The sequence below is a fragment of the Haplochromis burtoni genome, unplaced genomic scaffold (genome assembly GCF_018398535.1).
Source record: "Haplochromis burtoni strain Fernald_Lab_line unplaced genomic scaffold, NCSU_Asbu1 Contig_188, whole genome shotgun sequence".
In the NCBI taxonomy this organism is placed as follows: Eukaryota; Metazoa; Chordata; class Actinopteri; order Cichliformes; family Cichlidae; genus Haplochromis; species Haplochromis burtoni.
Window position 1 is genome coordinate 394,187 of NW_024582549.1, and position 21,546 is coordinate 415,732.

At 40.1% G+C, this 21,546-nt stretch overlaps 1 protein-coding gene across 2 annotated transcripts in view; it reads left to right on the top strand.

Annotated features, from left to right (window-relative positions):
• The first annotated feature begins 554 nt into the window (after nucleotides 1–554).
• necab2 (N-terminal EF-hand calcium binding protein 2) overlaps nucleotides 555–21,546 on the top strand; it is a 136,575-nt gene continuing 115,583 nt past the window's right edge. The window contains exons 1-2 of one of the 2 annotated variants that reach the window (XM_005935008.3): nucleotides 555–954; nucleotides 5,147–5,171. In XM_005935008.3, the coding sequence (XP_005935070.1) occupies nucleotides 628–954; nucleotides 5,147–5,171 (352 nt within the window). In that variant the 5' untranslated portion in view covers nucleotides 555–627. The remainder of the gene's footprint in view (nucleotides 955–5,146; nucleotides 5,172–21,546) is intronic. The other variant, XM_005935007.3, reaches the window with a different exon arrangement.

A 21,546-nucleotide genomic window follows, 5' to 3' on the forward strand; every position in this document is an offset into this window, starting at 1 on the left:
ACTTTGCAATGTGACTGAATTCATCCAGACTGCCCTGCGTGCTGTTAAATACATGGTACATTACGGGGAAGACAACAGTACAGCGGAAAGGGCAAAGCTGGGGGAGTCGCTCATTACCAAAGGTTAGAGCTGTCACATAACACTGATCCGCTAATGACTCCTTTTTACTCCATGAGGAAAATCCTCTGATCCACCCATTGCCACACATAACTGATGGCCCACACCTCCTGTTGTCACTGTGGAAGGAATAAACTGTGCCACGATCTCCAGTCAGATCCAGATAGTTCAAAGTGATCTGCAACTTTGCTATTTTACAACACCATGAAAAAATAGTCCCGTGTTTTTACACTGTAGTAAGAAAAGTATTAGCACTGGAGGCGAGACATTTTAGCACTTGTAAATACGAAAGCGTTGATAATAACACTAAAACAAAAAGTGTAATAAACTCACTTAAATCTCCAAAGCTGTTAAATATCAGCGCCTACAAGCACGTATGGGTAGATAGGGTAGCTCTGTAGGGGTGGATGTGATTTGGGGTGGGTGCTGTGATGTAAGAGGGGAGCTGGGGTGGGGGTGGGGGTTCTCTCTCCCCCATAGAGCGCAGCATGAGCGCTCCGCAGCAAAAGGATGTGTGAGCAGGCAGCGCGCTACTGTAGGGACGGAGTCCACAAACTGCTGAACAAAGAACAAGCCAAACTTCGAGCCCAAGAAAGCCGCGAGCAGCCGAACCCCGTAGCCGGTCAGGACAGCGAGTCCGCAACGGCAGCGCAGTCCGGAAACAGCGGCGCCCAGCCCGGTGGAATCGACGGGCTCGTCCGCTGGATCGTCACCAAAATGAGCGACAACAAGAACATCTCCAGCCGGGAGTACGCCTCCAGTAAGGAGGAGGTGGCCGTGGCTCAGGAGCAGTTCTTCGCTCCGGAACCGCGGAGAGGCATCTCCGTTATTTTGGATGTGAGTATGGAAATGCACCGGTTTGGCGGGTGCAGGGCGGGTGGGTGCTGGGGATTGAAGACATCCAGCGCGTACGGACCGGTGCAGTGCGCACTTACGCGCAGATACTCGTGGCTTGGTAGAGTAGGCGGAAGATTTGACACTTTGGTGATGAATGTGGAAGCCCGGGAGCAGCCTCAACGCGCTGAGCTCAGTTTCCATATCTTTCCTGAATGACCCATCCAAAAAATTCACTGTACTTTTATTGCATCTTATTAAGCAATATTCTCTTATGCGTCTTTGTTCACCTCTTCATCACCAATAAAAGTCATGCATTTATAGTCGAGAGGCAGCTTTACTTTTACTCCTGGCTTTACTGTCAGTCCAACGTGCAGTAGCTACGCTCACACCAATTTTATGACTGCTATTTAATTATTCATGAGAAAGTCTTACTACCATATTGTTATTGATCCATTCCTTACAGCCACTGCTTAGTATTCTCACTCCCGATGTAATACCTTTCTGTTATCAGACAGCTAATAACTGAGCAGCCTTCCTGCATTAAAAGTGGCACTTAGCGCAGTGCTGATTTGGGTCAACTCATCAATACTATTGGGTTACTTTTCATCTTGGCGGCTGTAAATGTTTCCCCAGGAGATCTGATGATGCTGCTTTATTAGGGTAAAAAAAAAGAGAGAAAGTAGTTCAGCTTCTGCAAAATCCTGACCCAGACCTAAATAATCTGATAGGGTGGTAAAGAAGGGGGTCCATGGAAAACTAATTATGATCAAGACCAGTACACCAATGTATCCTAGAACCCTAGTAAACTCATTCTGTCTGTGTTTGTGTGTAAAGGATGTTGTGAGGGGTGTAACCTAGTTTGCTGAGTTTGAGCCAAGCAACTGTCCGCTAAGACAGATGTTACAGTAAAAGTGTTTGTAAGTGAACAAGCAAACAATAAAACTGTGCTGCAGACATATCTATATTTGAGGAGAGCTTAGTTTTCATTGTATATGCATGTATGTGTTCATATTTCATTTTCTGATTAAAGGTCCTGTTGGATTGTTGTTTTTTCCACCCTCTCACTCCCTGTTAGAAATGTGCCATACTCTCTCAGAGTGGCTGACTTCCTGATATCAGCTATGAACTCATTCTGGCATTTTCTCTTGAGCCCTCTGCAACGTCTTCAACTTTGAAATGTTAATCGTTTCTTCATTTTCCAATATTATTGACTCCAGAGTTATTATTGTGGTGAACAAGTCGAGACCAAAGAGGTTTGAGTGATTGCTCTGTACGTGCGCATGTGCCTGCGGTCAGCGCTTCCCTCATTAGATCCTCAGCCTGCTTGTTTTTCCTTTACTGTTCAAGTCTTCGCCTGCATCTTAACCCCACTGTACCTTTCTCGCTATTCATTAAATTCCTTTCATCCTTTGTCTCTTCCTTTTCCTTCCCTTCTCTCCTCACCTAATTTCCTCCATATCCTTCTTGCCCCTCCCCCTGCCCAGAAACCTACATTCTTGATAAGGTTAGAGATGGATGCAACACTCTCCTCTGCCTCTGTCTTCTTTTTCTATTTTGCCGGATCTTCTCTCCTCTGCTGTCGCTCGTTTTCTTCTCACTCTGTGTTTCTGTTACGACTCTTTACAAAAACACACAAACGTGCACGCACACACCGCCTCTTCATCGCAACACTTTGCCTCCTCTCCAAGCTTGTTTGTTTCCAGTAGCTCCAGAGTTGGCTCTTTTTCTGTGGAGTTGAGTGCACCCCAGGGTGCAGCCGGAAAGCAGAACAATGCAGAGCAGCTTGTCATTTGGAACGCCACTCGTCTCAGCAGTTAATGATTTTCTCTTTGGCCTGTTGAGATGGCTGCAAATGCTGTGTGAATGCACCACTTATTTAGAGTTTAACATGCCTCATGCTTGTAAGTGCAATATATATCAGTTTGTGCACTAAAAAGTGGGACCTTTTCTCAAGTTTTCAAATTGCATTCATGATTATTGACCACACTATTTAGATTCCTTTAAAATTAAGGCTGCAACTAACTGTAAACTCATTATTTGTTCCGCTAAGTCTACAAATCATATAATGGATTGATTAACATTTATTTCAACTAATGTGAGAAAATATGCTAAATATGATAAGGAAAAGCATAAAATCCTCGCATTATAGCACCAGGAAACAGAGAACGGCTGTCATTTTTTGCTTCAAAAATAGCCAGACCATGAAGAAATCAAAATGGTTGCTCATCCATTTTAATAGATTCTGATTTAAACAGTGAAATTTTTCTTTTGACATTTAAACAAAGCGTTATTGGGGAAAGTATGAAGTAAGTCTAGAACTTTCCTGGCAGTTGCAAAGGTTATTGCAGAAGACCATTTATAAATATTTCTGCAGTTCCGTTCTCAAATGTGATTAAAAGAAATATGCCTACTTCACACATTCAAATCCCATCCACATAATGCATGGTGTAAGTTAAGATTAAACATGGCCAAAATTTCAAATCACGAGGTCAGATTATGGGCAACTAATCACTGTAATCCAAAAGCCAGGCTTCAGATCTCCCTGAAAACTCAGTTTTTTCTACTCCCAGGTCCATATGATATCAGTGAGAGCTTCCATCCCTGATTTGTTCATCTGAGGGATATAAATCTTGCTGTGAGCACAGTCTCCAACAATCTTTTATTTCTAAGGGGCAGCCATTCAAAAGAAAGCTATTCATTTTATTTTAGTGAGTGTTTGAACACGGGAGCTTTAGGCTAGAATTAAATTTTTAAAAAGAGGATTAAAAAAACCCCCAATTGTGCATGCAGTTGCAACTACTGCAGAGTCAAGAATAAAGATATGAAGCTGGAAATGAACATAACACGTCCTTTTAACATCTATCTTTTCTTGTCTCTCTTAGCCGCTGTGGATACCTTTGAAAATGAGTCCCTATTCTCTCAGTAAAAGCACTTTCCTCCTACAGAATCACTTTCTTTTCCTTCCATATGTTTTAGTAGTTATAGTTTCTAACAAAACGTGCCTTAAAAATTTGGTTATGTTTCTCACAGTCGGAATTATTAATACTGTCTTCTTCTTTTCTGTCTTGCCTGCCTTATTTCATTGTGCCTCCCTCACCGCATCTCCCTCTGTGTTTTTCAATTCGTCGCTGTGCTGAATTCTGGCACTCCTCAGTATGATCGCTTCATATCGCACTCTGAAACGCTGATGAGAGTACCAGTCCTGACATAGGGAAGGAGCTTTCACTCAAGCTATAAATTGTGATGCACAAACACACAGCAAGTAATCATCAATCAGCTACAGATCAGTGACTTCGTTTTGTGTGTCTGCATGTTTTCATCTTCTTACGCACTAATAAACTTTTCACTTCTGCGGCTCTTAACAAACCCTTATCGCACACCACTGCACCTTATCTGGTTTTAGACACGTTTTATTTCAAAGTGTGTTTGTGTGCCAGATTCAGCCTTTGTGTGGATTCAGTGTATGGACTGCAGAGCTCTCCTATAATGGCCGTGTTGGAAGTAAAAGTCAAAACAGTGAATGGTAGACTGATTATTTCTATTGCCAGTTATTCGCTGTCTGGATTCTGCTGCAGAGAGAGAATTAGTCATTCTCTTACTCACTTTAGAATAACTGCTTTTGTTTATGTTTCCACAATTCAGCAGAGTTTTAGTTTTCATTCATTTTTTCCAGACTCGTGTAATGTTATCTGTTCACTAGCTGAACAAATGGAAATCATGGTCCCAGTCTTATCTTTTGCACGTAGATTACAGCATTGAAGACTGGCCAAAAAAAAGTTTTTGTTCAAAATTTTGTTACAATGAAAATAATGATTTATTTACTTTTTCCATAAAGTTTTTTTTATAAAAATATGTATGGACCTTCATCATCATTGTTGTATGATTTTTCGACCAGAAATTAGTTTTCTGAATTCACAATGACCTCGACCTTGATATTAATTTAAAGCAATTTCAGTAATTTTCAGGAAAAATCCAGTGCATTCCTCAGGGTTCAGTACTGGGCCCTGTTCTCTTTTGTGTGTAATGCTTCCACTGAATACCATAGTTTAGAAATTGTTTTTGAATTGATTTGTTGCATTGACTTGCAAACAGTTTAGAATTGAAATGGTCCAGTGTTCCTGTTTATACCTCATGCAAATTACTGCAACACAATTACTCTTACTGACGTCAGTGTTTTGCTTTCTGTTCACAGATTTTCAGAAGAGCTGACAAAGATGGTAAGTGGAATTATTCATTAACATAACCTGACTTATTGTCTTACATATAGCATGCAATATTTGTCGACTTCCCTGCATTTTTGATTCCTTTGACTGTTCCAGTTATAACAAAGTCCTTCTCTTACCATTTGGCAGTCATCTTATTTAAGAAGGGATTTTGAAGTATAAACTAAATAAGCACCACTGAGTTCTGATTAAAACTGCTTAAAATGTTTGCTGACTTTTCTCCAAATAATATCTAAAAAGTTTTTTTTTCTCATTGAAAGTTAAATTTTATTGAATTTCCCTACAGATTTCAATTCAGGATTCTATATATACTCATTGTTTTTGTTGCAATGAAAGTCAAGAAGCAATGAAATATCCATTGTATGACCTCAAAAATGCTGCTGTCCACTCTATCTTATTTTCAAATAGTTTGCATCAGCAGTTTTGTTCCCAGGGTGAACAAAAATGGATTGAACCGATAGTGGGAACAACCTGTTCCTGAATTATTTTGTCCTGCTCACATAACAGCGCCTTGAGATTTTCTCGGTCTGAAGCCTTTTGTACACTGGGAAAGTGGCAAACCCTGTCTGTCTGCTGTCTGAGCTGCAGCAATATTTTTAGCATTTTGGGATATTAAAGCGCTTTCTGAGGGGAAGTTTATTTTACTGTGTAGCTTTGCCAGTGAGCAGTTTGTTTATGCCCTGTGGCATCACATGCACTGCTTTCTTCCTCTTCATTTTGATCTCTTCTTTTTCTGTTTTATGTATCTCATCCCCTTCTTCCATGCCCGTTTTATCCTATCGCTGTGTTGTTGGCAAAAAGAATTGAACTAATGAGGAAACAGCATAAAAAGTTTAGCTTTTAATAGCAGCCAGATGGCCATTTGCTCTTCCAGTATATGTGTGTGTATGTGTGGGAGGGAAGGGGGGGTTTCTCTGTCATTTGAGCCGATTATTCATTTGTCTTCACCCTAGTATATCCGTTTATTTATGTATAGATTGGTGTTAACTGCCATGATTTCTGGTGTCAGAAACAGTTTTGCCTGTGGCATCAGCTGTCAACATTTTAAATGCTTGCACTGCTTAAGTACCAACTGCTCTGATACAGAGCGGCATTTAAGGCATGTTTACATTTGCAGTTCACACTGATTTTATCCTGAGCGCAGAAATCGTTTTAGCCATTTAGCAGCTATTTTTCCATCACAAACAGTCTGTGGCAACTTTTTGATGTTGCAGCTCCAAACACACACACATCTGTCTGTCTGTAAAGAGGCAGAAGTGGGGCGGGGGCGGGGGGTTTGGGAAGTTGCTGCAGTGCCAGAGAAGAGTCAGGAACAAAGATGTTGAGTGGTTGTTGTTCAGGATAAATATTATCTGATGTATGGAATACAGGTTAGAGACAAAAAAACAGTAAGCTCAAGAACAGCTATTTTTAGCCTTCCTCCTCTCTCCTGCGAGAAGAACAGGGAACTGTTTTAACAAGTGTGAGAGAAGAGAGATGCTAATGGGGAAAGGAGGAAACTGTTGGATTACAAAAGAAGGTGCAGGGACAGAGAGATTGATATAAGGAGAGGCGGGGGGCAGAATCTAAAAAGAAGAGGAGCAGAGAAAAGTGAATAAGGAGAGGACTGGGGGAATATGGATCATATATCTCGCAACATGGCAGTAATTGAGCTTCAATTTGCTGAATTCTGTCTTTAAATTCATAGTGCAGAGTTCACAGCTGGTATCTCTGCCCCCAAGCTGCAGAAGTTGCTACAAGCTGGATAGTGTGTGTGTGTGCATGTGTGTGTTGTGTTTTATGCATCCAAATCTACGGTAAATCTAAGCACTGGTGAGCAGAGATGGGCAGTAATGTGTTACCTGTAACACGTTACTGTAATCCGATTACTTTTTTCAAGTAACGAGTAAAGTAAGGGATTACTATTGCAAAAACGGTAATTAGATTACCGTTACTTTCCCGTAGGAACGCTGCGTTACTGCATTACTAAAACCGTGATTTTTTGCGAGAATGTCTCATGACAGTAACGTAAGCAAGTGCGACCTTAGTGAAAACAGCTGTGTGCAGATCAACAATGGATCACATATCGAGTGCGGGAGAGAGTATGAGCGTGCAGCGATTAAAGCGTGGAAGTACTGACCTTACTTTGAGTTTGATTCCATAAAAAGTGACAAAAACATTAGTGTCCGTTGTGCGTGGGAAGAAAACTTCTTTTTACACCGAAAAAAAAACGCCTAAACAAGCTCCGAGTGCGCAACGATGTAATGGGAAACTCACAGAGAAACTCGCGGATTCTTCCACTGACCGCTGCAACACACCTGCACCAGGGTAAACCTCTGCCTGCTCTACTCCTGCTTTACAGGTGAAAATAGAGCAAAAGGACCGCTAGTCTTTGACTTAACTTATTTTCTGCTGTGTTTTACTTGCATCTATTTGAAAGACTGAGTGTAAACACAAAAAATATTTTATTTTATGAGCTGGAATGTGCAGAAAATAGCTTTAAATGTTAAACTAATTTATTCAAGTCAGAGAATGTTGCATATAATTTAATTTTTGCTTGATGCATAAAGTTAAAAGATTAAAACTAATAAAACAAGTTTTAAAAGGAGACTTTTCCATTTGATTACATTTTGTATGATGGGTTATGCAGAAAAAGTAGAATTGGGCTGAAAGATCTATCGCTTTATTACCTATTCAGGTTGTAAATCGTGTTTTTAAAAAGTAACTAAGTAACCAAGTAATTAATTACTTTTGAAAATAAGTAATCAGTAAAGTAACAGGATTACTTTTTGGGGGAAGTAATCAGTAATTAGTTACTGATTACTTTTTTCAAGTAACTTGACCAACACTGCTGGTGAGTCAGTATGTGTAAGCCTGTTTAGAAGTGCTGTTTATTTATGTGTGTGTGAGTAAGTGTGTGTGTGGCATTATCAGGGCTGACACACAGGCATTGTTATGCAGTCGGTGGAGTGTTTCAGCAGCCAATAAGGCTCTGAAATAGTTACATCATTTGACAGCTCTTAGTTCACTTTTTTGCACTTGCAGCAGCACCTTTAATATGCCATCAGACTGCTGCAGTTTAGACTGTGAAATAGAAATGTTATGAAATAGTAATCCAGGGACGCTGTTTTAATCAGGTATTGTCTGTATTTGTTCACTTAATGACATTTCGATTTGTAGCACACGGGGGGGAAGAAAGTCTACTAATTTAATACACAAGTTAATTAAACTTGAAATTTGTAAAAAAAAACAAAAAACAAACGTGTATTCAAACATATTTTTAACCTCCATGATTTACCTTTTACCTTCTTGTTTGATTAACTGTAGGTTTGATGAAATCCTGGAACTGTGTTACAGAAAAAAAGAAGTTAGATTACGCAGTCAACTCTATTTTTCTTAAACCTGGTCCCTACCCTAAATATCATAGTTATCACACAGTTAAAACAGAGATTGACGACGTTTCTGTACTTTGCTCTCTGCACCATTGAAGTTGAATATTAACTAGAACTAGGCCTTCATCTTCTGACTTTTGTTTCTGAGAGACCCTCATTTAACCCTCTCAGGCTCAAATTAAACTTTTTGTTGCTAATGCACAACCAAGTCCTGCAGTGGTACTTCTGAGTAAAAGAAACTCAAAAAATATGAATATGGGGTAATCGGGTTGTTAGTTTTTAACTGTTGCAAATCGGCAACGCCTGCTTCGAGAGGGTTAAAATCTAGTTTATACAAAACTCACTTGTTGGAACCTGTTGTTGTTTTTTTTCTGGTGAATTAACGAACACACAGTGAACCAGTGGTAAGACACAATCAGTCCATCCATCCAATTATAGTGCACACTGTGAAGCTGGAACCATTCAGAACATGTCATTTAATATTTAATAAAATGCTTTAAGAGTGGTTGATCATTTTCAGAACTTAAGGTCTTGGTTTAATTGACTGATTCCCAATGTTTTGCTTAACCAGCTCATCAAATGAGTTTATAAGCTTCAGTCACACAGAGACCGATTCATGACCATCCGGCAGCCCCTGGTCGCTTGGGAACAATGTGTATTCTCTGGCTAGCTGGCAGAGGAGGGTGCGACCTGAACAAAGCTTCCTTGTGATTGCTTCGGTTCCTAGCAGATTGCTGTGGTCAACGGTAATTTGCGAATCAGGCACTGCAAACGCTTGCTAACTAAACACTAAATGGCATAAAAACTCCCAGACATCGCAGTGATTCCTGCTGTATACATTCTGCATTGGTAGTAGGAGGCAGCATGTTGGTTAGGACTGTTAGCCTCATATCAAGGAGGTACTGGGTTTGAATCCACCATCTGGCCAAGGCCTTTCTCTGTGGAGTTTACATATTCTGCCTTTGTCTGCATGCATGTCTACATCTCCGAATACTCAGACTTCTTCCCACAGTCCAAGGACATGCACTTAGTATGGTCAGGTTAACTGGTGATTCTAAATTGCCCACAGAAAAAATATTTTCTACCTTTCCTTCTACCAGCTGGACATTGGGTCAATTTTTTTTAACCAGCCCTTTAAATCCCTCTTTTGCCACCATGCAACCACATCATGATTTCCATGTTTTCTTTGCCCTTCTTAAAATATGGAGTGCAAATAGCAATTGCAAGTAGTAAATGCACCAAGCGAGAGCTAGCACATGGTGGAATCATTTGTTTACATTTGGGTTACTCGTATCTCCTCTTTTGAAGCCTGGTTGTACTTGATAGTCTTTTTGCTTCAAGTGATGAAAACATTTTTGTTGTTTCCATTTTTACCAGGAACAACTTTCTTGCACATTTGTAAAAACTGCTGTGCTTTGTTAGAGGTTACTGTCTTTTTAGGTACTGAATCATCATTGGAGGCTGACATCTCTTGCTGTCAGAGATTGCTGGGCTTGAATCGTTGTTAAGTGCATTGGAAACTTAAATGCACGGTGTTGCTATAGCAATGATATTGCATTATGACATTTTTATATATCACCTAAAAATGTATACCAGTATTATATTAGAGAATATGATATGGCACAGACCTAGTTGTCATTTAGGTTTATTTTCTATTGTTGGGTGGTTGATTGTGAATTATGTAAAAACCTTAAAAGACTGTAGAAGTGTCAGGAATGTGTGCAGAACAGCATGTGCACTCATTTTTCTTTGTCCTTCTTCAAGCTCTTCAACCGCTCAGGAGAAGTTTAATCAGACATTGTAAATGATAGCACCCGTGTAGATGAACCATGGGCACGTCACCTGATTTAATTAAGAAAAAAACCTCTTTCATGACACTTTGACGCTTGGATACATAAACTAGTGAAACATGGAGGAGTTTTTTGTATGTGCTCTCAGCATTTAGCTGTTTTAGGGTTGTTGTTTTTTTGTCTCGCCTCGTGACTCATCAGCCATCTGCTAATTATCACAGTGTTTGACATAAAGACAGAAAGCAGAAGGAGTTTAGGGAGGCTTGTTTATCTGTGCTGTCAAGGCTAGACAGAATTACAGCATTACAGCTTAAAGCAAATAGAAGGGTGCAGCTGCTCAGTGTGGCCAAACATAGTTGCATTAATTAAAGTGACTTCTTCATTTTGTTGGTATTTTGCTTGGAGAATCTAGTTTTCCCTAGCGTTGTACATCACCTCCTCCTGTCAGACCACCTGTGGATCTGTTCTAAATTTTCTGTCTCTTCGCTACTTTTTCTGTCATTGTAGCTGAATAGAAATCAAGCTCATTTGGGGAACCTGACACTGACACTTCAACCTTCGTGAAAGCTGAATTTGCTTGTTAGTTATTTGGTAAATCAGCAGACCATCTGCCAGCTAATGAGACTTTTTTCTCTCTTATGTATTAAAAACACACTATTTTAAATGATTTGTGCTCAGCGTTCAGTTTTAACGGGAATCATGTCAAAGAAAAAGCATGATCACCATTTCATTAACACCTCAGTGTTTGTATGTGATAAGAGATGATGGGTTGTATTATTCATTTCACTGCTACTTCATAAAGCACTTCATTAGGGACACTTGGACAATCTACTGCAATTATAAATATTAAGATTACGTTTTTATTGACATGAATTGCCGATCCTTGCAGAACAGGTCCCATATTGATCCCTGATTAATTAATTTTCTAATTTAAGTCTCACATAGGATTTTAATAAGTGGTGCTGAAGGTCCTACAGTGTCTTTTTACTTTGCAAGCTTAAGGCCTATCAACTTCTCATTAGTCATCATAATCGATTAAAACTGGTCTTTCCTCTTTGCAAACTTTCCATCTTTGCAAAAAATATTTTTTGACAGCACTCATTGGATGGATCAAAATTTAGACCAATGGGGAAGTCTGAAGAACTCAGTGAAGATCTAAGGAGAACTGTAGCATTTACACAAGGAGATTCCAGGAGCATCATCTCAAACAGTTGTACTTAAATGCAAATTCTTTGAATGTGTAACCACTTTGCCAAGGTCTGGAAGAAGACCCAAAGTGTCACCTGAGGAAAGTGATTAGGATGTTTAGGAATAGCCCAGAGACCACCAAGCCTCAAGATAGACATGAACTAGAAACTGCTGGAACACCAGCATCACTGCATAGAGTGATGCTGGGTTTTATGTGGCCATAGACTGGGAGGATGTTGACAAAGAAGAAAGCCCCAGTTCCTGAAAATGTGGAGAAAAGCTTTATGGACACATAAGATAAAGATTGAGCTATCCGGACACAATGACACGAGGTATGTCAGAAGGAATAAAGGTGAGGCTTTCAGACCTAACAACACTGTACCTGTGGTGTTTGGAGCTGTCTTGTTGCAGGGTTACTGGTACAATTCACAAAGTGGATGGAATAATGAATAAAGTGGATCACCTCCAAATTTTCCAGCTTTATCTCAGATCAACTGCTAGGACACAGTTGGGTGTTCCAACAGGAAAATGATCCCAAATGCACAATAAAAATGATTTTGGGGACGGATAAAGCAACCTAACATTGAGCTTCTGTAATGGTCTTCTCAAAGCCCTGACTGAAACCCTATTGAAAGTGCAGGAAATCCATCCATCCATCCTTAGTTTCTTCCTTCCTCTTATCCAATTGAGGATCACAGCAGGGCACCAAATTAAATGAACATCTTACAAGAAGAGTGTTCACACATCCAGTCAGAATTATGCCAGAAGCTTATTGATGGCTACAAAAGAATCTGGTTGAGGTGCAATTTGTGAAGGGACAGAGACATCCAAGAGTTCAAAGAAACCAGTAAAATCCCCAAATCTCCAAGACATTCATGCCCATAAACTGTATATAAACTTCTGACCACAACTGTATGTGTCCTTAATAAAGTGTTTGGTAAGCACATATCAAGACGGATGTTTGTAACTGATTCTCCAATGGCTTGTTCGACTTCAAATTTGAGCTATAAACGTCTTTCCATATTGTTCTTGATACCTTTGTGTTCTTGAGTAATTTTGACTCTTAAGCATGAGAGAAGTTTTCAGTTTTACATTTTTACAGGTTCTTTGGTTGAACTTGGGTTAGAAAGTAATTTTGGTTTAGGTTTAGAGACACCCTTTAATGATTTTTAGCATGTTAAAAAGCTACATTTACCATGACATTTGTGTTGCTATGGTAAAATGACAGTATGTAGATTGCAGAACCACATGTCGCAGCAATAACCTGAAGTCTTTTACATTGCCCTGCTTAAGATCCCACCACAGAATTTCACTCAGGTTGAGGTCTGGACTTTTCCTGGGCCATTGTAACAGCTTGATTCCTGTGGTGTGCTTGGGATGATTTTCAAGACATAATTTGGGCCAAGCTTTAGCTCTTGGACAAATGGCTTCACATTTGACTGTAGAATAATTTGGTATACAAAAGAGTTCATGGTCAACTCAATGACTGCAAGGTGTCCATGTCCCTTGGCTGCAAAACAAGCCCAAATCATCACCCCTCTGCTTGAAAGTACAAGGTGTTTGTGCTGATATACTGTATTTGGTTTTTGCCAAACAACGGGACATTTTTTGGCCAAAAATCTCCACTCTTGTCTGTCCTAGGACATTGTTTAAGAAGTGTTTTGGTTTATTCGAGTACTGCTTTGCAAACCTAGACCGTGTTGCCATTTCCTTTTTGGAAGAAGAGACTTTCGCCTGGCAATCCTTCCAAACAAGTCTTACTTGTTAAGTCTTGTACAGTCATGAACCTTAACATTTTACATGCTAATGGGCCTGTAGAGCTGTAGCTCTTTTTATTAGTTTTTATTTTTTACAATTTTCTGAGCATTGCGAGGCCTTGGGATAAATTTGCTGAAACGTCAGTTCTCAAATCCTGTGGAAGCTAAAAATCAGATCATTTTTATTATGATCTAAACAAAATCTTAAACCTGAATAGAGTGTGCTTTACTAGTACTGCAGCTGCAGAAATTGGAAGAGTGTGATATGTATGGGAATGACAAGCAACATTCAAACTGGATGGTTTTCTTGCTGTTATCATATTGCCAGTTTAGTGGTTTTAACAACTAAAGCAATCACAACAAAATGTTATTTGAAAATTAAATATATTATCTGTCTTACTATATACTTTAAACAAAACTAGGCCTACAAGTAACACTGAAGTTTTAAAGTTGGCATCGATTTCTGGCAGACTTGACAAATATGTGTTTTTTTTTAATCAAAATGTAGTGAAATATTAGAAAAAACATGTTTGTTCAAAGTTTCAGGGCAACAATTAGTTTGATAATCTTACATTCAAACTGAGTGAATAGCAATTTAAAGAAATTAACATTTGAAGTGCTTTTTCTTCATTTCTGTGAGGTATTTATATCTATAATTTTCTGTCTGATGAGCTCTAGTCTCTCACAGATTTGTGGCACAGCTGCCAAGACTTTACAGGCTCACAGAGAGGAAAATATGGGTGAGACTGGAGGGAAATTAATAATAAGTAATGATCAAACAGACCAAAATAGTGGGAAGGAAGAAAAGTTTGAAACAAGAAATGAAAGAAAACATTGCAACAGTCTGAGAAGGTGTCAAAGGAGGAGGAATTTAAATACGTGGAGGGAAGATGAGGACAGGGGTTTGGGTGAAGTGAAGTATTGCTGGGGGTATAATGAAAAGAGGAAAAGCAAGACATTAGTCAGTCAGACAAACTGACAGGTGGCAGACATGAGGGAGAGGCAGGAGTGAGCGATGAGGCAGTGCAGACAAAAAGTATTATGGCTCTGTACGCAGCATTTAGTTCATGGGTTATTCAGCAGGGGCTGGCTGATTTACTGCAAGTACACGGGTCCTGAAAAGAGGACAGAGGGAGCGCATCTCTGCTAGCTGTCAAACCTTTTTCAGGCCTGACATCTTCAGGTATTTTGACATGTAGTCTCTTTGTCCACTTTCTGAATTAAAACCACCAGTCACTTCAATTATGAAGGGACGGTAACTGCGGGAAATTCGGTATGATCTGGCTGGAGTGTTTGCACACGAGTAAGTTGGTCAAATATTCTCAGGCCATCTTTCTCTGCATTTAATGCATTGCAGACAAGGAGGATAATGAGAGTGGTATTGATCTGCTCATCTAATTTGCCACCAGAATATAAACGTATTTCTCAAAATGTCAAACTATTTAAATTGAAATGTCATCATTATTTTTAACTTTGACAGAGTTGTGTGCTTACTGGTTGCTTGTTTCATTGGCCGACAGCCAACCGGCCAATCATTCACCCAGTCCCCAGCTGAGTTAGACAGGCCGGGCGTAGGATTTTCAGCATACGGACTTCATATTGACCAACTGGTCCTCAGTTTGTGTTCGGTTAGCGAGAAAGCTTCTCTACCACTCTGAAACCCCACCGTGCTTGAGTCGTAACCCCGGCTATATGCAGAGAAAGATGAGTCAAACCTCCACACAGTAGCAGTGTCGCTCATTAAGTTGTAGCAACATTAGAAGGAGTCGTGTAGATTCATCAAAGACTATAAAATTCTAAATTTAATTCAAAACCTATTCTTGACAGAAAAGTATTAAAAATTTTATTTTTTTAAATTAATGGTATAGCGTAGGAATAATAAGGATTAGTAAACTGATAATGAGGGGACTATTTTTTGTTTTTTACACTTCTCTGGGTAGTTTAGGTGCTAGAAACAGTTCTCTAATTGCATCTCCGATGAGAATGAAGTTTAATTTTAACAGCAGAATCTTAAATGTTTTGCATGCCATTTATCAAAATTACTAGTTAGAAAGCAAAAATGGGGAAGCACTGGAACTGTAGATGCTGCAGCTCTTTATTTAGCCAGTCAGTCAGAATGGTGTCATGTGTATCTAATTACCTGCAGTCTTTAATCACTGACACTGTTGCTAACAAGCCCCAGAGTGCCGCACGCTGAGGGAGACAGACGGATGAGAGAACAGAGAGGGGAAGTTGTGTCAGAGCAGCGAAAGGAAATAAAAAGATTTGCCATCACTCTCCAGTTTTCTCTCTGCTTCAATTAGACGTTCCTTATGTAATAACTGCAAGTTGTAGATGCTAAATATGCTGGTGTTGCTACTGTCAGAGCTCTTAATAAAAAGCTCTTCCTTATTGTTGGAAACCTAAACAGGTGAAGTTTATCAGCTCTGAGACATCACCTCAGCATTATTTTATCTAATAAAACCAAACAAAGCAAAATGCATGTCTTTGTGACTCCTCAGTGTTGTTATTGGCAGTAGGGGCATTCAAGACTGGAGGTTTTCTTCTACCACACTCATCTCAGTATTCCAGTGTGTGTACTGGCTCCAGGGTTATGGATGGGTGGCTGGCTCTTCTGAAGTTGCTTAATTAAAAGTCTGGATACGAGTTTCAACACCATACAGTCTGCGGCTTACAGCACTGCACTTCAGCAGAGCCATACTTTTGTTTTCCATTTGTGTGTATCCGAAGACATTTGATTAGTGTGAAGCCTGTAAAATGCCTTGTGTAATTACAGTAAAACAAGTGTGTGGGCTTGGCTCGCTCGGTTTGAAACATGCTGCTCAATGCTGGAGCAGGATTTTTAGTTTACAGTGGAATATGCGCTCCTGAAATACAAGATTTTCTATTGGGGCTTGTCATCTTTGGGCAGACCCCAGCTCCCCAGATCCCGTTCTTTAGGCACCTACACACTGTGAGATTTTATCAGACTCGTAAGTTAATTGCATGCCTTGCTGTGCTACACGGAGCCAAGAAACTCGGGTAATATATACTCTTTGGCGCATGTAGGCTGTACAACAATACTACTTATTCAAAGCCAAGACAAATTGGTGTTATTTCTGGGAAGACACCAACTCGATATTTAGAATTAATATCCGTCCAATCCTGGCTCAGTAAACTAGATCAGGTATTGGTGGCGATATAGATAACTCATAAAAACAAGACTTAACTCGATTTTCTTCTTTGTTGCAATCTCCAACATTTGATTTTGATTTTTTTCACTTAAAATTCATCCATCCATTCGCTTCCGCTTATCCTTTTCAGGGTCGCGGGGGGCGCTGGAGCCTATCCCAGCTGTCATAGGGCGAGAGGCGGGGTACACCCTGGACAGGTCGCCAGTCTGTCGCAGGGCTAACACATAGGGACAGACAACCATTCGCACTCACATTCACTCGCACATTCACACCTAGTGGCAATTTGGATTATCCAATTAACCTATCCCCACAAGCTGCATGTCTTTGGACGGTGGGAGGAAGCCGGAGTACCGGAGAGAACCCACGCAAACACGGGGAGAACATGCAAACTCCACACAGAAAGACCCCGGCCTGATGGTGGAATTGAACTCAGGACCTTCTTGCTGTGCGGCAACAGTGCTAACCACCGTGCCACCGTGCTGCCTCACTTAAGATTGTTTTGTCAAATTGAGCAGTGCACCATTTCACAGTCCTATCGGTCAGCAGGCTTTGGTTGCTTTCACATTGGTTGTCTTTTAGTTGGTAACATGGTGTATACCCAACTTCAAGTGATGCTGAGCTGTATCTAGCAAGAGAGCAGATTTCTCATGTTTTATTTCTGTCAGATTATCTCTATTCTTTCTTTAAATATGAAAGGATCGAGTAGATGGAGTATACCAACTAAGGGACAACAGACAAAATCAGCCAAATCAAGTTAATCTGAATGTACATGGTCAAGGCATGTTGTTTACCACAAAGGGTATATGCATGTTTTTACAGTGCCCACAGCGGCAGATCTGAGTCAGTAAATGTTGTGATGGAGGAGTGAGCTAATGTGAAGGAAACAAAGTAAAAAGTCACCAACAGAAGAAGGAGACCAGAGAAGGAGGTCTGTGTGTCTTTGTTCACAGTCTTAGTCGCCTGGATTTGCATCAAAGGCTGTGAGTTAAGACGCCCTTTGAAGACGTTTTCCTCACCTGAAGCTTTCTGCCCTCTGCTGGGTTGGGATCAGCCCCCCTTCTTTTTTCCTTTTTCACCTGCAATATTTGTACAGTACCAAAACTGCAGGAGGACAAAGCTGAAATGGAAACCCTTTAGCTACAGTAGAGGCATTTTATAAAGATGCTTTTGTTATTATAGAAGTGGGGAGAATGGTGGGATTACATTTGCCCTTTCTTTTATGTAGCCATTTAAATTCTTCCTAACTCAAACAGTAAATGAAAAACCTTTAAAAAACTACATATTTAAACAAAGACCCGTTAACTATCTCTCTCTCTCCCCCCCCCCCCCTCCCTCTCACAACACACTATACCATCTTTAAGATGTTGTACCTGTAATGAAATGATTCCATATTCAGCATGTTTTGCTTTGGATTATTTTTAGATTATTAACAGGATCTCTGTTACAAATGTAAGATACTTTGTACCCTGTGGTCTTTGTGGATTCTTTTAGTTGTGCCAAATAAGCCTGGTTGGCTACAATAACATATGTCACTGTGGGCTTAAGTGGCGATATCATCTGAATTTCAGGAGTGGGACCACGCCTCATTCTATATATGCCCCCTTCACCAATACCATCTGTTCTCATTTCCATACCCCACCACCCAGGCACCGCTGCCAGTCCCCTTCGAGCCCTTCCCCAAACCACAGCACCAGTTCACGGTCTCTCATCCATCATCGCTCATTCTAACTTAGGATGTGGTCCCAGCTAGTGAAACTCTATTAGAGAATTTGGGCACCAAGAGCATGGGGATTCTGTCATGTGCCTTCAATTTGTTTGAGCCAGTGTTTAAGCTTTTCCTATACCTATTTCCAAAAAGGTATAGGAAAAAACTCCCCTCTTCCTGCTCAAATTAACTATATAATCTTGGATTAAGCCTGTTTTGGACCATATTCATGTATAATATTGCACCATTTGAGATCACACCCTGCCTCTGACAATACCAGAACAAAGTAAAAATCCTGTATCCATCCCTTTAGAGGTCACTTGTGTTTCTTTTTGCCACCATTTGATCCAAACAAAATCTTTTCCAGATACAGCGTTATGAGTTATATTTCTCTTCTTCCTTTTTCTCCTTGACCTTCAGGTGACTCCTTCCCTTCTTCTTTTTTTCTCTTCCTTCCACCTTTTTGCACCAAGGCTTTTTAAACTGGGCCTTTGTGTTTTTGTGGCAGGGCTCCCTGACTGAGCTACATTTGGCAGCGTTGCTAAAACAAAGCTAATCTGCCTGCAGGATAAGTTGGAATTCGCCTTTCTAGTCTCACCCCTGGTCCCCTAGTGTTACTGAGCCGTCTCGACTTATTTTTCAACATCCCTCCTTCTGCTTTACTCTGAGATAGCGTATCATCCAGCACCTGATGATGGATGTGTAATTATGTCTGTTCTACTTTTCTTTTCCCCTCTAGATCCTTCCTTAATTACCTGATCTGATACAGGGAGCTAACAAACAAAAGGAAGGGCAGGCAGCAACTAAGCTAAAGTCTGCTAGAGTAGCTTTGCATGATTTGCAGTTCCAAAAAATATTTCTCTGTTGCTTCTTAATGCAGACCCTCAATTCTCCAGTTCCTCCCCTTTTATCTGAAACAAGTCATTTTTAATTTCCCTTCCTTTGAGTCCCCTTTCCTGTGATTGGGTGCCCCTCTCAAACCCAGGGTTTGAACAGCAGTTGGGTGGGGTTTCTGTCCTCACAGCCAAAGCTTTGTGTCTGAGATGACCATATCAGAGTTCTCTCATTAATATCATACAGAACCAAGAGAAGAAGAATGTGTTTTAAAGCAAGTGTTTTTTAAAGCAGTCTGAAATCTGAGCTTTTGGCTCAGAGAGATTATATACTGACCTCATTATCTGAAACTTGATTGTGTTTATTACAAACATCCTGCATTGACACATTATATAAATGACAGAAAGTTTTAAAAAGGCATAATAGATCCCTGCCAAACCAATCTAAATCACAGACTGGATTTTGATATTGCATCAACTTTAAGTGTAGTTAAACTGTATAAACCTGAATTTATTTACTGATAATTTCTTATTCTCCATAAAATGCTGACTTTCTCTGATCACCTTGGATTATTGATTGATGTTACAAGAAATAGTAAGAAAAAACTAAAACCAAAGGCCAGTGAAATTATGAGTAATCAGGAAGACTGCAAAGCCTTTAATGAGTCAAACTTGATTCTCTGTTTAAGTGCCGGAGGTATGAGAAGCAATCATTGATTTACTGATGTGACCTTTTCAACCATGCTCTCCATCCGACACACATGCACTAACAAAGCTCCTCCTGAGAATATGCACAAACAGATTACACCGAGTGATTGTGTACGTGCTGGTTTGTATGTAATTCCCATGTGGAATGGGATGCGTGCAGAAAAGAGTGTTATGTTTTTCTTCAATGAACTGGCAGCTTGCAGCCTATGTAGAGTCTCAGTGTTTTTATGTTGAGCACCCACCAGGATTAAAGATGTTTTATTCTGATTGTGGCTGAGGAGGCTTCCATATCCCACCCTGTGCACAACATGTCATTGACTGGACTAACTACTGTTATTTACTGGGATGAAAGCAAAGTCTGATTTAATGAAGTTTAATTATTAAGCCTATCAGCCCCACTTAACAACACACATGCAATGTGCAGTGTTTGCACTGGCTGTACAGCTCAAACAGTCAAACATGCCAAGAATAAAAATTTGCATCATGTTTTTTTTCTTCTGGCTCTTGTGGCTCAGTCACACTAAAGTAAAAATACAATGGCAACCTCCTTGCAACTAGGAAAAATTGGTGGTTGCCCGGTGATTGCATTCAATTTTTTTTTCCAATTACAAGTAGTTGTTGCAATTGCCTTCCAAGGTGAATCAAGAAGTTGCCTGGTAGGATGCAGCCTGTCTCTAAACAGTCACAGTCTGACTTAGACTGACTTGTGAACACTGTCACATTGATTGGTAAAGATTTGCAAAAAAATGCTGTCAACTTTATGTACCATTTTGGATCCAAAGAAACTGCGTCACTGTTTGTGGCAGGTTTTCTATGAACTATTTGGCTGGACTCTAAAAGTAACTAGCTTTTGATGAATTAATTTTGATGAAAATGTCCTATTATAATGTGTGTTTTTGTGTATGGAGTTTTATCACCATTAATTGCTGTATTGTCACAATAGACGTAATACATGTCATTGCCAACTTGACCAAGTCAGTCACAAACCGATAACAGACTAACTCTAACTTATTGTAATTTTATCACCATCACCAAAGTCAGCCAGCTGACTGCAAGTGGTTGCAGGGATGGTCCCCGTTTCAAAGGCAACATTCACACATTGCACATGATTTTTTTGCAGTAGTGTTGGGCATCTTCAGCCCTTGTTTTCCCTCTTGTGACTGAAGTTTCCAGGAGTTGGAGTCAAAGCCTCAGGGTCATGTCATGGATTTTAACAGGAAAGGTAATATAAAATCTGGCATTGTATTATCTCGCCAAGATAGCCCTTGTTGCTGGATTATACCATCAGACACAGCAGAAACAGCTGTCACAGTGCTTGAAAAGTAAGGCGCCTCATCATCAAAAAGCAGTCGGGTTGCCATGGTGAGCACAGCGATGGATGATTGGCAGTCCTCATGATCAAAAGACAAGCTGCGCAGTGTTAGTTCTCCAATGAGCTTCACTTCATATTGGGAGAGTTTCTCAGCGGCTGCTAATTTGTGACTTCTGCTCTCCTAATGAGCAACAGTTGGGAGCTGCCATTGAGAAGAGGTTGTGTGTACTCTGGTCAGTGTGCACACCATCTATGTGTGTGTATGTGGTTTTGGAAGAGCGGGGGTTTTTCGTGATGTGCCTCAAAGCACCAGGGGTGCTAAAGATATGACATTTACATGCCACATAATTAACACTGTGACCTTGCAGGGTGTGTTTGTCTGTATAATAACTGTGCCTAAAGCTTTCTTTCACTAATTATTTGGGGTCACAGAACTTTGCTTTATATTCTCATCACACTGTAATAAGCAGAGGTGGGACCAAGTCATTGTTTTGCAAGTCTCAAGTAAGTCTCAAGTCTTTATCCTCAAGTC